We start from the raw sequence: 15,266 nt of genomic DNA on the forward strand, positions 1-15,266 counted from the left end.
CACAATTTCGACCTTCACTTCTGCCTCCAAGGGCCACCTCACGATACGGGACACCACGATTGGTTGGGATCGGCCCAACGGGCAGTGAAGATGGTCATGGGATCCTCGGACATGTGCAGCTAGCTACGGATCTCATTTGCCGTCGAAGTCGCGCGTGTAAAGTTCTGTTTGATTCAGGTTTTTGTGGGTTGAGGGACACGAAAGGGGTGACCTTGACCAACCAGCAGATCGAACGTTTGTATGATGATCTGGTGAGTCACTGAAGCACTGTAGCTCTAGGCTGGCAGTCATGGCCGGGGTTGTATGCTTCATGGTAAGTGGCGGTGGCGCGTGGGTGGATTGGGCTTAGGGGATGATGTCTATTTTTTGGCCAAGGTCGAGACAGAGGACAGGTGTCCGGCTTGTCGCCACCGCTTGGGATATAGTCATGCCTGCAATTTGTGTTAATGCTTTGTTTGTCCTGGTTTGCTTCGGTTTGTGAGCGGAGGGGAGTGAGACGTGGCCCCTGAAAGTTTTTCGCTTCCTCTTTCTCGGCATTTCGGTATTACCTTTGGTCATCAATACGGTTCTTACGCTTTCTTCATGCGAGCTTCGGCATGTTTCAAGAGCTTGGAAGGTTCTTCGGGGTGGCCTTTGGACAAATGCCGTGTTTGTCCAGTCAGAGATTGCTGGAAGCTGTCAGAGCAACCTGCGATTATGATTCTGTCCACGAGAAGGTCCTGGCCTATTCCCGGCTGCGGCCTCGCAAAAGCCATATCCAAGAATCCATCCATATCTGGTCATCTATGAAAACCATTTCATGGAATAGAGAGATTTCAAGTCTCAGTTTGATCCAGGTCATACTCACCAGCCCACGAATTCTGTAAATTCAGTCTATTCTTGCATCTTTGAATTCTTCATGAGATCTTCATATCACCGCTTGATCGACAGGGTTGGTAGTACGTACAGTACGCGCCGGTTGGTTGCGTCTTTACGCCGCGCTCGAAGAAGACGCATAAGCACCATCGAAAAGCTCCCCCTAGACCTTCTCTGGATCATATTCGAGCAACTTGCTTCGCAGAAGATGTTCCTGAACCTCACAAAAACGTCAAAGGCGCTCTGCTGGGCCGTGGAGCCGTTTGTGTACGACAAGATTTCCATCGGCCAGAGGAGGCGGTCGGATTCGGATGTCCACCAAATTTCTCACGCCCAGTCGAGATTGCTTTTCCAACAGTTGCGGCTTCATCCGCAGCTGGGCAGGCGGGTTCAACAGCTTTCGGTGTTTGTCCCTCCTTCCCAGTGGCGTTGGGATGAGCCTCTGTTGTGGTACGACTTTCTCCGCCTCCTTTCGAAAATGCCAAACATCAAAAGGCTCGAGGTCCGCTGGCAAATGCTCAATATTCTTTGGTTGTTTCGACATTGTCAGGGCAAGAAGTGCTCACCTGAGTCGTCTCCTCAGTTGATCGCTCATCCTCAGGGCACATTTTCTCATAGATTTGAGCGCCTCGCGGACTTGACCTTAGGTCCCGGAATCTACGAAAAAGGGAGACTTCGTTTGGAAAGGTTGAGTGACTTCGTTCCTATACTGCGCCTGTCCGCACTCGAAAAGTTGACGCTCCATTCGTTTGGCATGATTTGGACTTGCAAGGAAGACTTCCAGATGCCAGCGCTCAGCTCAGGAATTCAGTCATTGAAGTTGGTGGACACGACGTTGTCCGGATTTTCAATTATTTCAAAACAGTCTGACCCTCAGCCAAGAACGCTCCTTGGTCCGGGTCGGTTGGTCGTACTTGAGCCTGCTATCGGAGCCTTCCTGGGCGCCATCAAGAAGTTGAAAGAATTCACATGGCTGTACAACCCTGTACAGCTTTCGCAGCGCAAATTCGATTTCTCAACGCTGTTGTCGGATTTGGAATGCCACGCAGCCACTCTTGAGCGACTGACCATCGATGCAATGTCGTTTTATCGGCATCGAGTCCAGCACATTGGTTCGATGAAAAAATTTCCCAACCTCACTTCTTTGACTTTGCCACACGGTGCGCTGATTGATGAGCGCTTTTTTCCTCTCGAGCACGCATTCAAAAATGAAGAGACTGCAATCGACGTCGTACCATCACGGCTTCCCCCAAAGCTGCAAGAGCTTGTCATTTGTCCGTCCGAAGGTTACCTAGAGCCCGCAGTCCGCCTCGCCGTGTTTTTGGAAGAGAAACGGCGCAACGAATCTTGCTTCCATGCACCAGAAAGTCTCTGGATCGGGTTCCGCAGCAAGCGGTACGGCAAATTTAGGACCACCCTCTCGACGGTCAATGCGTGGACGAGCAACGATTGCATTGACATGTTGGTGGACGAGACCTTCGTGGACGAGGAGTATCTTGAGGGGATTGCACCCATGCCGTATGGGGATGAGGACAAGTTCTTCTTCCGGTCGTGGAACGTGACGGTAGCGTTGCGGGGCGTGTCCGAGAGCTTCAGGAGTTATATCGGGCATTACATGAAGATGTATCATGATCATTTGCGGGCTGAACTGGAGGATTCGGAGGACTCAGACTGAGAAGATTCAGGAAAATCTCAAAATTCAGGAGATTTCGCAGTTGGTGTTGAAAGAAATGGGGCCTCCCAGTAAGGCGGCTGCATGCGGGGAGCATTCATTCACTGCCAGTTATGCAGAGATCTTTATCCTCTGCCATTGCTGTTGCGCTGTGGGAGCGGTCATCCATTGTCGCGGTTCGTGTCCAGGGAGCATTCGTTTATCACTGCGGGTCTTCTGACCCAGGGAGTCTCTTTTCTTTCCACATCCACTGTGAATTAATTGAAGGGTGGGACGCAGGAACTGTATTTTGATTGAGTATATGGGTTGTTTGTTGAGAATGCAGAGTGGTTGTACTGTACTGGTTGATTTCCTCTTTTGCTTTACATTGTCGTCTCACTTGCGTTCCTCTGTGTCTATAGTGTCGCCTGCTCTGTGTCCAAAACTATCAGGCTCTCCGACCGCCAACTCCCGTTCGAAGGCCCTCGACTCCCAGGTTTGGTGATCATTCGATCCAGGAAGCCTGCTTGCGTCTCGGTCGTGCTCTTGCTCTTTGCCTCTGCCATCACTTGACTCGACCTGTCCAACTTTTTCCTGGGTTGACGCGACTTTTTTCTGTGCTTCTCTTGCCTCTAATTCCACCGGCAATGACACGCCGTCCTTTTCTGATGCCAATCTTGCATGCCGCGATACACAAGACCAATCGCAATCATTGTGGTGGCAGCATCCTCCGTCTACACTATCTGTGCCACGACCCCATGTGATGTTCATTCCACTGCCGCGGAACCCTGAAGCATCCGATCCAAAATGGAGCGCTGCTGAGTTGATGGCGGGGTGCGCCGGCATGTCCGGTGATGCGGTCATGTTTGGCGTCGAAATGATGGAGCCGCCTGCTGCTTTGGGAAAGCCGTCGAGTTCGGGTACAGCAGACGGCTTTTCTCTTCCACCTTTTGCGCCGGCCTTGAATGCTCCGTGGGCGTCCGAAGGCTCTGAGGAGCTGGTTTTTGAAGATCGCCCGGAGGAAAAGAGGTGCATGACCAAGTAGCGAGCTCGATGAGAGATTGAACGATTTTGATGAGGCTGCGACCTTTGATCTACATTGTAGGTGTTACTTTGGATGCATATTTGATTCCTCTTTCTGCGTTGCCTCCGGAGCAAGAGTAGAATGGCCGTTCCAATAAGAAAGGGGACTGCGATTCCAACCGAGAGAGCGATAACAAGCGTGGGCTTCTTGGACCGAGATGAGTCTTCTTCTTCGCCGCTTCCATCGCTTCCGGGAAGCCGGCAGCCTGTACCTCCTTTGTAGTAAGTTGTGCAATCGGTAAGTGGAATGTATTCCTTGACCGTAGTTGTAGAGACTTTTCCGTCAGAATTTGTCGTGACAGCAATAGAGATCTCGGTTGACGAAGACGGCTCTGGAGAAGACGGCTCTGGAGTTATACTCGGCTCTGCTGTGCCCACAGGAGTTGGAAAGTCAACGCTCAGGATTGTTGCGATTGGAGACATGGGAAGCTCTCCTAGATTGATAGTCTGCGGATGTTCGTCATGTGCACATTTCCTGAAAAACTTTAGCCAATGAAAGCTCTAAAGATTGCTGCTCGCAGTTTTCTCACCCAGAGTTGTCTCCGTTGCAGCAGTATATGCCTTCGCCGTATCGCTCTATCCCGCAGTTTCCAGAATCTGTACTGTTGATACCTGGGGGATTGCCTATGTACGAGTAGTGTTAGTTTCATTCTTTTCTTTTCCGTGCCCACTCCGAGAACCCAACCGCATATCAGAGAGTGTCGCACCTACTCCCATCGCAGAACTTTGGACAGGCGTCTGATGCCCAATTCCTGTCGGTGCAAGTGAAGCGCCCGAGCTGTCTTGTTTCCAGGTTTCGGCACATGAAATTTGCCAGACAAGCCCAATTCAAAGGACAGCACATGCTGGCTCCATTGTGGTTACAGGGTCCATCGTTCTGCTTCCCATTTGCGTCTAAGCTCAGCTCTCCGTTCGGATAGTAGCAATTTTGCCCCGACGCGACGAGTGGGTTGTACGTTGTGATGAGAATGGTTTGAAGCAGAAGGGATTTCTGAAGCATCGTGCTCTTGTTCGTTCGAGGCGGAATCTAGAGATTGTGGTCGCAAGTGTGAAAAAGTCCCAAAAATTGTGAAATGAGAAGAAAGCAGGAGGCGCGACGAAATGAAATGGACGCAAAGGGTGATGTACAAGCGGGAAAAAGCCAGTCATGGCGCAGGGTAGCACACAACCACAAACAAACACAACGTGAGGATCGAGAGAGGACTGGCACGAGAGCGTGTCCATGGCATCAAGTGACACAGACGCATACTCCAATCTGAAGCAAACCGGAACGCGTTTTGAGCTTAGCCAAGGTTACATCTCGGGTAGTAGCAGGTCGGTGAAGGCCACCGCTAAAGCTGATTTGTTTTCGGCAAAGGATTTGCAAAAGGCGCAGAGGACTGCCCACCTTGGTACTTGAAGCACGTCATTCCGGTGTGGCAGAGTGATCAGTGACAATGGTGTCACGGTGGTGTTGAAAGAGATGAGACTAGCTACAGCAGTGAACGACTGCTCCCTCAGCGTGGCTGTAGTAGCAAATGAATGCTCCCGAAGTGCACTCGTACTGCCAAAAGGTCTCTTTTCTTTCGACACCTACTGTGGTGTGGTTGAACTAATTGGCAGGTTAATGGAGCCGCCAGTTCCGCTGTGCGGCAAGTCGCAGCTCGCAACCTCCTCCATTCTATCATGATGAGTGGGGCCGGATCGCTTCTCCGAGTCCAACTCTTAATTCTGGTGATAGCGTCCTCAAGATTTGTGCGTGTATTGGCTTGGCCTTCAGTGCAGCAGTAACAACATGTTTGATTTGGAGAATAAAGTATCCTGTCGTCCAAATAGGCGACAGGCTTGCATAACGCCTGCACAACTCAACTAGAATTCCCCAGGAAGCCATTGCCGCCTGGAAACCACTGAGGAGCGATGGTATTTGCTGTCGACAATGAACCTTCAATTTCATCGGTGAGAATCATACCCAAAGGTCGTGACCCACCTATTCGGATGCTCTGCAGACGTCGGATGAGAGGCAGTCAACGACGGATATGGGACCAAGACGCAACTGGGATCAAGCTTAAAGCATTCAAGCAATTGCCGGGAAACAGTCGAATGCGGAGGTGTTTGAGTTGCGCACCTTACCCATTTGTTCGATGGCGGCGCTTCTTCCCCACAGCCTTCCTTGTACGCTGCCATCGCCGAGCCCGCTTCCGTTGCGCCGCTAGCATGAAATCCATCCTACGATTCCCCGTGAGGCCTCGGCCGCGGCTCTGTATTTGCTGTCGTCGGGCTACTTCGGCGTCCGTGTTCATTTCAGTAGCTATAAGATAAATGGCGGGATGCGTCTTGAGTATGAAAGCGTACGTCCTGGACGGAGGGATTCCAGACTTCTTTCCTGGCGTGTCGTCCCTTTGATAAATCTTGCCAGATTTACTTGTCCGTCATGTCTTCAAAAAAGCCCGTCCTCGTCTTTGCACCCGCCGCCTGGCACGGTCCAGACTGCTTCGAATCCACCATTGACCATCTCTCCAAGGCCGGCTACACCTGCGTCAGCTGCAACTTGCCTAGCTTGGGCGCCAAGCCACCGCTGGAGAGTTGGGATCCAGACGTCGCTGCGATTCGCAAAACAGTGAAGGAGGTGATTGACACGGGGCGCGACGCTGTTGTCATTTTCCACTCGTATTCTGGGCTTCCCGGTGGAGAGGCGATGGAGGGTCTGGATCGCACCTCACGCGCGCAAGCTGGGCTCAAGGGAGCAGTCGTCCGGCTGGTGTACCTGGCTGCATTTTTCGCGGAGACAGGTATGGCGTTGATTGACTATTTGGGCGGTCAAGATCTCCAATGGTTCGACGTCCAAGTAAGCCGGGCCCCGTCCGTCCGCTATGTCTTGCTCTTGCTGATGTTGCCACTTAGGACAAGAAAGTGAGGCCTCGGAATGCCCAGGAAATCTTTTATAACGACCTCTCCCCTGTTGATGCGGACAAATGGGCGGCCAAAATCCCCCACCACTGCTATCGCACCTTTTACTCCAGGGTGACGTATCCGGCTTTCAAAAACGTGCCGAGCACTTATCTGGTATGCGAAGCAGACAATGCTATTCCGTTGGAGGCGCAGGAGTCGATGCTGGAGAAAGTTGGGCAGGGCAGGTTCGATATCGAGAGATGCGGCGCTGGTCACAGTCCATTCTTGAGCATGCCAAGATTGACCTCAGAGGTCATTCGGAGAGCAGCAGGCGAGGTAATCTTGGACGGTAACACGAGGAAGGACAGCGTTAATTTGTGAGCTGTGTTGTACGCTTGTCGGGGTGGATCTGTAAATTTGAAATTGAAGATAGCTTCGAAACGAAGTCAGACGCGGAATAGCGCAAATGAAAAGAAACAAGAAACATCACGAAAGGTGAGCAGCTGGCCAGGCGCGCAAGATAGCCTACGGTAGCTGGCAGATCGGCATGTTTGAAGATGAGGTGATGACAAAAGAAGGTGGTGAGCGGATCATCGGCGCAACTTGGCCGCCATACCCAAAAGGTCAACGCATCTTTTCGTCATTGCCAGAGCATCTCAAAGCTTCGCATCGCAAACACAACACAACTACACTACCAACACTCTAGCACCAGCCTCCTCTACGAACGCCTTCTCGCGCCACCGACCGCATTGCCCTTCGCACACGAGACCGGCACCTCCCCACACACGCCCATCATGGATAGCATCGGCGGCAGCGAAGTCGCGTCCAAGCTGAACAACCTCTCGCCGGGAGAGATGAAGGAGCTGCAGCAATTCGTCGAAGCTGAGTCGCAAAAGGCACGCATGCAGTCGAGTACGTTTTCCCATGGCCCCTCCCGCTGTGCCTCGCGGACAGAGCTGCAATTGTGCGATCCAGAGAAACAACCGCTGACTGCCGTTTGTGTGCCTTAGCTGTGCACGAGCTCACCAACGTTTGCTTCCGCAAGTGCATTACCAGCAAGATTTCGTCGGGAAAGCTCGACAAGTACGAGGAGCCCTGCATGCAAAACTGTGTGGATCGCTGGATCGACGCCAACCAGACCATCATCAAGTCGCTGGAGAATTTGAAGCACTAGGTTGAAGATCGCGGACTATATGAGCAAGAGCTGGTTGGAAAGCTGGTCTACATGGACACGAAGAAAGCAAAAGACCGTCGTTGGAGGGAGAGCATAGAGTGGACATGGTAAAAAGCACGGCGCGGCGCCATGTACGATAGGCACATCAAGGCTGGAGATCCCAACTCCCCGAGAATTCCACAAAAATCACAATTCAAAAGGCAATGTGCTTCATTGGCAAAGCTGAAGCGGGTATCGAAATCTTTTTGTTTCCCGTCATGACAGTAGATTGGCTGTTCCGAGCGCTATCCACGAATAACCCAGAGGACCGATTTTTCCCGGCGGCGCGCAAAGCCTGTGACAGCCGCTAAAACTCCTGCCCTGTCCTAATTCATGCCCATAGTTCAAAGACTCGCTTAAACAATGTTGAGCTTGGAGGCGGCAATGTCGAGAGCGTCAGCGTCAGGGGTGAGGCGGACGAAAGCCTTCTTCCTGCCGTCGGGGCTGGAAATTGTCAGTATGCGCCGCACAAAGACCGCAAATTTGAGCATACCGGATCAGGGTGTTGATCTTGACGGTGTCGACGTCGTAGAGCTTCTTGAGAGCCTCCTTGATTTGGCGCTTGTTGGCCTTGGTGTCGACGATGAAGACGAGGGTGTTGTTCTCCTCAATCTTCTTCATGGCGCTCTCGGTGTTGAGCGGGTGGATGATGACCTTGGAGGCATCGAGGCGGGGCTCGTGGGGAACGCTCTTGCGGGCGTACTTGGGCGAGCGCGAGAGCTGGAGCGTCTTGGGGCGGTGGAAGGACGTGCTAAGGCGAACCTTGCGGACCTTGTGCGAGTTGACCTAGAAAACCAGGCCGTGAGCGATTGGTGCTCACACGCCACTTGAAAGTGTCCTTACGCCGCGAAGAGTAGCCTTGGCCGCGGCAGAGGCCTTAGCGGAAGGCTTGGAGGCTGCAAAATGTTAGCATTTGGTCTGAATCTCTGGTGTCGCGACTGGTTTTGGCGGAACTTCGCGTTCGCGACATGAACGCAGTCGACGCGGAGAGTTTGATACTCACGCTTCTTGTTGTCCTTGGGGGCCATTGCTACTGTCGTTGTCCGGGAGGAGAGTCGTCGGTGATAGAGCAAAGGGTGGTGAGCGAAATCGAAGTTTGAGTGCCGCGCAGACTCGCTTGCCGTTCCCGAAGCGGCTTAGTCTGCCAAGACCGAAGCAACGCCCTGCGAGCGCCTCCCCCATCACCTTTCACAATTCTACATCCAAGATGCCGTGAACACCAATGGTTGCGTCCAAGCGCAAGGTCAAGGGCCGCACGCCAGGCCTTCTCTCGCACACTCGCTCGCCGCATCTCGTCACCAACAAGTCCAAGCCAGGCCTATCTGCGAAAACGACCGCCTCCATTATCCGAACGCACCACCAACTGCAAAAGGCACATGCGCAGGCCGTAAAATCGGGCGACCAGGCCAAGGCGGCCGAGATCCAAAAGCAGATTGAAGCCAATGGAGGATTGAAAAAATATCAAGTGGCCAGCATAACGGGGCAGAGCGCAGAGCGCGGCGGCGACAGCAGTCGGGTTCTGGTAGATTGGCTCGAAGAGCTACGACTCCCCGGCGCAAAAAAGGGCAAAGGCGCAGATGACGGCGATCAGTCTGTGTCGCGATGTGTGTACGACCTCCTTGAAGTCGGCGCCCTCTCGACGACAAACGCCTGCTCCCAGCGGCGCTACCTCTCCGTCACGCGCATCGACCTAAACTCGCAGAGCCCGGGCATCCAGCAGCAGGACTTCATGGCCAGGCCGCTGCCAAAGAGCGATGACGACCGTTTCGACATCATCTCGCTGTCGCTCGTGCTGAACTATGTCCCGGACGCCGAGGGCCGCGGTGAGATGCTCAAGCGGACGTGCCAGTTTCTTCGCGCCACAGCAGAGGACGCCAGCGAGCGTCCAACGCCGTGCCTCTTTTTCGTGCTGCCCGCGCCATGCTTGACCAATTCGCGGTACCTCGACCGCCCGCGCCTCGCGCGCATCATGGAGAGCCTGGGCTACGTGCTGCTGCGGGACAAGGTGACGTCCAAGCTGGTATACCAGCTGTGGAAATGGACAGGCAAGCCGCAGGGCAAGCCGCAAAAGTTTGCAAAAGTTGAGGTCAACCCGGGGCCTAAGAGGAACAACTTTTGCGTCGTGCTCAAATGAGGCGGAATTAGAAGTCGTAGCATCTGTAGCATAGCCAGCGCAAATGCATGCTCTGTCAAGCTAAGATTAAGAAACACCATATGTTCGTGAAAGATTGCAATCTTTGGACGCCAGTGACCATCTCCATTGCTTCCTTCAATCCTATCACCAAACTCAATCCTCGTCGGTAGATCCACAGAACAGCACAGACGGCCGTTACCAAAATTTCCCCTAGCCGCCGCTCTCCACGCCGCACCAAACGCAGCGCGCCCCGTGCCCCGCCTCGCCTCACAGTGGAGACGGGCGCAGACGGCGGAGAGCAGCCGACCTCACGCGATCCATCAATCAGGGCAGACTGATGATTGATTGATTGATAATTTCTGCATCGGGAGTCTAGACGCCGCTGAGGAGCGCAGGGGGCGGAGATGGGGACGATAAGGAGGGCGAAGATGACGGGACTGAGTTTTTCTTGGTGGATGGAGTGGGTTCTAAGGGGCCTGGCGGCTGGGGCGCGTACGTTTCTGTTACGTAGTTTGGCATGCGGGGGGGGGGGAGCAATTGTGCTGTGTTTCTATTTTGTGTGAGAAATGGTGGTATGTAGGCAGTCGGCAGGTATATTTGTTTTGATAGAAAGCCATCCTCCAGCGCCGGGCAATGCGGGTGACGAGTGACAGAACGTATGTAGGTAGGTGTTGAGAACACACACAGAGGTAGACGGCAGCAGTAGATACAAAAAAAAGTAGCCAAAAAGGTAGTTCCACAAAAGAGAGAAAGCTTGGAGAATATAGAACAGGAAACAAAGCGCCTCGACTCGACTCATCAACCCATATTCATAATGACTTCTTTCGGCAAGCACGCAAACACGGTGCTCACGAGCGCCATGATGGAACTGACGATAATCAGCACCCACGTCCCCCAGCGCTCGAAGCTGCCAATCTCTTTGCCAAAAAGCTGCAGATGGAACGCTAGGGGCAAGATGATGCAAATGGTGAAGCAAGCAACGGCGCCCAGCAGCGCCATGATGCGATCGAATGCCGGAAAGACGATGGCAATGGCGACGAACGCGACGGTAGTGCCGAGGCGGACGGCCAGCTTTTGGATGCCGCGGTTGAGGCCGCTGGCGCCTACGAGGGCGTTCGTTGCGGGAAGCGATCGCGGGTCGAGGCCGAGGAATAGCTCGACGGTCGAGATGATGGGGCGCGCGTTGAGCGGGATCTTGGTCAACGGGATGATGGCGATTCCGGCGACGATGAGGACCGACAGCGCGCGCGGATAGCCCGGTGTTGTGAGGATGTTGGATGTGATTTCGTCACTCACCGCGTCGCCGAACATGAGGAGACCCACGACGGCCATGGAAAGGTCTAGCAGGAAAGTGAAGATGTAGGTGATGTTGACGCCGCGCTGGTACTTGTATGGGTGCCGCATGTCCCTCATAATGTTCGGGAAGACGGAATGCCCGCCCCAGGGTGACATGAGTAGTCCGAAGCTGAGTGGTACTGTTGTCCAGCGCTCGGGAAAAAGGTATGTTTTTGCAGGTTCTTGCAGAGACCCCGGCTGGTGTGGTTTGATGGCGCCGTCGACAAAGACCATGAGGACAACTGGGCTGATCAGCAACTATTGAGACGGGTAAATGCAGATAGGAAAGGGGGCAGTCAGCGGCTTTGGAGATCAACTTACTTCCCAGACAGCACAGTATACCCAGGACGCTGGTGAAGCTGAGCAAACGCAGAGGCAAGAAGCCAAGGGGTATCAAGATAATGCCGCAGACGATTTTCCACGCAATGACGCCAATGTCGGGAAATAGCCCGTTCAGGGTATCCGCGAACAAGACAACCAACGCAACGCACGTCGCTACGAGCTCGAGCGTGAATAGGATGCTGACTGCAACTCTTGCGCGCTGACCAAACGAGACGTACGCCAAGTCTGCAAACGTAATCAAGGAACTGTCTACATCTAGACATTTGGCCAAAAGCTTGGCCGTGTAAGAGGTGGTGACGGCCGAAAAGACGAAAAAGACAAGGCCAATGACCCAGCCTGAATATTTGAGGGCCAGTGGCAGACTGAGTAGGCCAACGCCAATGAGAACATTGACGGAGTTGAAAATGGTTTGCGGCAGCGTCGACTGCCCAACCACGACGTTGATGATTTGGCCGTCTTCTTCAACCTGCTTGACGAGCAGCGGCTCGCGATCCTGGTCGGGCTGGCTGGCACCCTTGGCTTGCTGCTCTTGAAATAGTCGGCCCGCATGGCGCATCGAAGGTTCATTGAGGCGGTCCCTCAGGCCGCTGCTGAAACTGGTGCCATAGCTGCCGCCGAAAGGGGAAGACAGCGAAGGCTCAATGGTAAAGATGTTGTCGTCGCGCAGCGAGCCGGTCCGCGAGGCATTAAGGCGGTCCTGGGGGGTTGAGGCGGTCGTAATGATGCTGGGGAAATGCGAGTCGTCGACGCCGGGGTCGTCTTCGGTCACAAGGGCATGATCGGGAGACCGTTGCGACTCATTCTCAAAAGCGGCGCGGAGCAACGACCGGCGCTCTCCTGGGGAGGCTTCGACGTCGCCATGTCTCTCCTGGCCGACTTCATCGCCCTGCTCGGAAAAGCGAAATGTGTGCTGGACCGGGGTAACTTCGTAGAAACCGGCGGCTCGCTGCCAGGAGCGGGCGAAATTGTCCAAGCTGTTGACTCCACCGGCGGCGCGGATCGAGTTGAAGCGCATTGATAGGGAGGATCTGGCGGAATGAGCGCGGATTTCATGCAACGAAGACCAAGATAACGACTACCTTCGCTCCCTCAACTGATGGTCTTCGAGGCCATTGTTTTCACGGCTGCGGCCTTGACGGACCGGCTCCTCGTCCCACTGGATGCGACTGCTGGCCGTGGAGCCAAAGGATCCGGCGCGGACTCCGTCATACTCGTCCCAGGTGGAAGGCTGCTTGCGGGGGACGTCCATGAGAAACAACGACTGGCAGGGAGAAAGGAAAGACGCGCAGGAGAGAAGAGCAGGAGCAGTTGTATAAAAGCTGCCGGGGTGGTGGGCCGGCGTTGGGCGATAACTAGCTTGGTTTATCTGGTGGAGCTAATGTTTGACACGCGCGAATTAGACGACGTTGGCGGCGGCGGGAATTATATAGAGAACTGAAGTATAGATTGGAAAGATGGTTATCGACGAGCAAAGAAGGATGCGCCGCGAGCATGCACTCCACAGCATTGATCGGAGCCGCGTCCACGGGAGACGGCTGTGATGCGCCAAGGCGCGGGCTTCAGGGATGCGGGGGCAAAATTTTTTGTGCAGGTGGCCAGGCGTGCAGGAAGGACGAGAGCCGAAATGTTTTTTTGTTTTTGGTCTGATCCGACCTGGTTGCTCGGATTCGGGCTGCTGTGGCCGTGGTGTTTGGATTGGATTGGATCGCTGCACTGGCGAGTGGTGGCGGCGGCCAACGTCTTGGGCACTGGTCGCTTACCCGTCGACTCTCGTGCCTGTGGGAGTCCAGTCGGTGGATCCGCATGACGCCCGCTGGAGCACAACAAGCGACGCAATAATAGCAGAACAGAGCCCAAAGCACCAAGTTTTGTCCCCTCGTCCCCATTGTCCGTCCCCCAACCGTCCTCTCCCTTCCTCCACCACCTCTCCCCCCATCTCTCGACGCACAGCTCCCCCCGCAGTCGTCGAGCCCCGTCGCTGGCCTTTTTCGCTCCAGCACCAGCGCATCCGTGTGCCCACCGCGCTGCAAAACTCGCCTCTGCTCGACCCCGCCGTCCTTCGGCACCACCGCCATCATGAGCTCCCAGCAGCAGCAGGCCAACGACGCCGAGAAGAACATTGAGATATGGAAGGTCAAGAAGCTCATCAAACGCCTCGAAGCCGCCCGTGGCAACGGCACCAGCATGATTTCGCTCATCATCCGTGAGTCGCTCTCGCTCTCGCCCACGCCTCGCGCTGCCTGGCTCCCACACAAGTGCTGACTGTAGCTCGCAGCCCCCAAGGACCAGATTTCGCGCATCTCCAAAATGTTGGCTGAAGAATACGTGCGTCGGCGCCCACACTAACTGCCTGTGCTCCCGCTGAAAGTCTTTAGGGTACCGCCTCCAACATCAAATCGCGCGTCAACCGTCTCTCCGTCCTTTCCGCCATTACCTCGACCCAACAGCGCCTGAAGCTTTACTCCAAAGTCCCGCCGAATGGCCTCGTTGTCTACTGTGGTGAAATCATCACCCAGGAGGGCAAGGAGCGCAAGATCAACATCGACTTTGAGCCGTTCAAGCCAATCAACACCTCGCTCTACCTCTGCGACAACAAGTTCCACACCGAGGCCCTGAGCGAGCTGCTCGAGTCGGACCAAAAGTTTGGCTTCATCATCATGGACGGTAACGGAGCTCTGTTTGGTACTCTGAGCGGCAACACTCGCGAGGTCATCCAAAAGTTCTCGGTCGACCTGCCCAAGAAGCACGGCCGTGGTGGTCAGTCTGCGCTGCGTTTCGCACGTCTGCGTGAGGAAAAGCGTCACAACTACGTCCGCAAGGTGGCCGAGTTGGCCGTCCAAAACTTCATCACCAACGACAAGGTCAACGTGGCTGGTCTGATTCTGGCTGGTTCCGCCGACTTCAAGAACGACTTGAACCAGTCCGACCTGTTCGATGGGCGCCTGCAGGCCAAGGTCATCAAGGTCGTCGACGTCTCGTATGGCGGAGAGAACGGGTTCAACCAGGCCATCGAACTGGCTTCCGAGACTCTGAGCAACGTCAAGTTTATCCAGGAGAAGAAGCTCATCAACAAGTACTTTGAGGAGATTTCCCAAGACAGCGGCAAGGTCTGCTACGGCATCGAAGATACGCTCAAGGCTCTCGAGCTCGGTGCGGCCGAGATTCTGATCGTCTACGAGAACTTGGAAATCACGCGCTGGACCTTGAAGAGCTCCGAGGGCGCCGAGGTTATTCTTCACACCAACAAAACGCAGGAGGAAGACCGTAGCCTCTTCATGGACAAGTTGACTGGCCAAGAGATGGAGATTGTCGACCAGCAGTCCTTCCTCGAGTGGCTCGCCGAAAAGTACAGCGACTTTGGTGCTACCCTCGAGTTCGTCTCGGACCGCTCCTCCGAGGGCAACCAGTTTGTCAAGGGCTTTGGTGGAATCGGTGCCATTCTGCGCTACAAGGTCAACTTTGAACAGCTCGCCGATTACAGTGACGATGACGAATTCTACGATGATTGACGGTTTGGTACCCTCGCAGTGAGCGAGGAAGCTCTCCCAGAGAAGGCTACTCCCGGCACTCTGACGGCTCTTCCTCGCGTCGAGCGTCGCGTTGGCGCTCAGGAGCTGGAGAATGGTGTCGCACCGTTCCCATGCCGCTCCATGTTGTAGGGAGTCGAGAAACAAAGACCTCGGTGAGTATTGGAAACACGTGCTCCAGGCGTAGCTAATTCGCCAGAATGCTCGAGAAAGCATCAGATGAACTAGTCTGGACGGTACTTGCTCGGACTCGTGATA

General features: G+C 54.4%; 8 protein-coding genes across 8 annotated transcripts; 5 read left to right on the forward strand and 3 right to left on the reverse strand.

Moving 5' to 3' along the window:
* Window positions 1–850: 850 nt before the first annotated feature.
* On the forward strand, window positions 851–2,636 carry J3D65DRAFT_700998 (uncharacterized protein). Its single transcript, XM_066804087.1, has one exon. The coding sequence runs from the start codon at window positions 899–901 to the stop codon at window positions 2,528–2,530; it is 1,632 nt and encodes a 543-aa protein (XP_066653288.1). The 5' UTR covers window positions 851–898; the 3' UTR covers window positions 2,531–2,636.
* A 266-nt stretch (window positions 2,637–2,902) lies between these two features.
* Window positions 2,903–4,012, reverse strand: J3D65DRAFT_605254 (uncharacterized protein; the record flags this gene model as incomplete). The annotated part of the gene is made up of 1 exon (XM_066798342.1): window positions 2,903–4,012. One exon carries the CDS (start codon window positions 4,010–4,012, stop codon window positions 2,903–2,905), a length of 1,110 nt encoding a protein of 369 aa, XP_066653289.1.
* A 1,987-nt stretch (window positions 4,013–5,999) lies between these two features.
* Window positions 6,000–7,206, forward strand: J3D65DRAFT_701008 (Alpha/beta hydrolase fold-1; the record flags this gene model as incomplete). Its single annotated transcript, XM_066804088.1, has 2 exons — window positions 6,000–6,413; window positions 6,470–7,206. The coding sequence occupies 2 exons, from the start codon at window positions 6,000–6,002 to the stop codon at window positions 6,836–6,838; spliced, it is 783 nt and encodes a 260-aa protein (XP_066653290.1). The 3' UTR covers window positions 6,839–7,206.
* J3D65DRAFT_632883 (Tim10/DDP family zinc finger-domain-containing protein) lies at window positions 7,041–7,840 on the forward strand. Its single transcript, XM_066801071.1, has 2 exons — window positions 7,041–7,369; window positions 7,468–7,840. The coding sequence occupies exons 1-2, from the start codon at window positions 7,252–7,254 to the stop codon at window positions 7,629–7,631; spliced, it is 282 nt and encodes a 93-aa protein (XP_066653291.1). The 5' UTR covers window positions 7,041–7,251; the 3' UTR covers window positions 7,632–7,840.
* On the reverse strand, window positions 7,710–8,736 carry J3D65DRAFT_632885 (60S ribosomal protein uL23). The gene is made up of 4 exons (XM_066801072.1): window positions 8,674–8,736; window positions 8,514–8,566; window positions 8,164–8,456; window positions 7,710–8,114 (listed from the first exon to the last, which is right to left on the reverse strand). Exons 1-4 carry the CDS (start codon window positions 8,696–8,698, stop codon window positions 8,027–8,029), a joined length of 459 nt encoding a protein of 152 aa, XP_066653292.1. The 5' UTR covers window positions 8,699–8,736; the 3' UTR covers window positions 7,710–8,026.
* A 143-nt stretch (window positions 8,737–8,879) lies between these two features.
* Window positions 8,880–9,864, forward strand: J3D65DRAFT_632888 (putative methyltransferase-domain-containing protein). Its single transcript, XM_066801073.1, has one exon. It carries the CDS (start codon window positions 8,893–8,895, stop codon window positions 9,802–9,804), a length of 912 nt encoding a protein of 303 aa, XP_066653293.1. The 5' UTR covers window positions 8,880–8,892; the 3' UTR covers window positions 9,805–9,864.
* A 418-nt stretch (window positions 9,865–10,282) lies between these two features.
* J3D65DRAFT_479096 (transmembrane amino acid transporter protein-domain-containing protein) lies at window positions 10,283–12,771 on the reverse strand. The gene is made up of 2 exons (XM_066796568.1): window positions 11,461–12,771; window positions 10,283–11,381 (listed from the first exon to the last, which is right to left on the reverse strand). Exons 1-2 carry the CDS (start codon window positions 12,494–12,496, stop codon window positions 10,603–10,605), a joined length of 1,815 nt encoding a protein of 604 aa, XP_066653294.1. The 5' UTR covers window positions 12,497–12,771; the 3' UTR covers window positions 10,283–10,602.
* Window positions 12,772–13,557: 786 nt separating this feature from the next.
* On the forward strand, window positions 13,558–14,990 carry J3D65DRAFT_647174 (eukaryotic peptide chain release factor subunit 1; the record flags this gene model as incomplete). The annotated part of the gene is made up of 3 exons (XM_066802326.1): window positions 13,558–13,684; window positions 13,757–13,806; window positions 13,857–14,990. 3 exons carry the CDS (start codon window positions 13,558–13,560, stop codon window positions 14,988–14,990), a joined length of 1,311 nt encoding a protein of 436 aa, XP_066653295.1.
* Between the last annotated feature and the right edge of the window lie 276 nt (window positions 14,991–15,266).

This window comes from Phyllosticta citribraziliensis (assembly GCF_038025025.1).
Source record: "Phyllosticta citribraziliensis strain CPC 17464 chromosome Unknown J3D65scaffold_9, whole genome shotgun sequence".
In the NCBI taxonomy this organism is placed as follows: Eukaryota; Fungi; Ascomycota; class Dothideomycetes; order Botryosphaeriales; family Phyllostictaceae; genus Phyllosticta; species Phyllosticta citribraziliensis.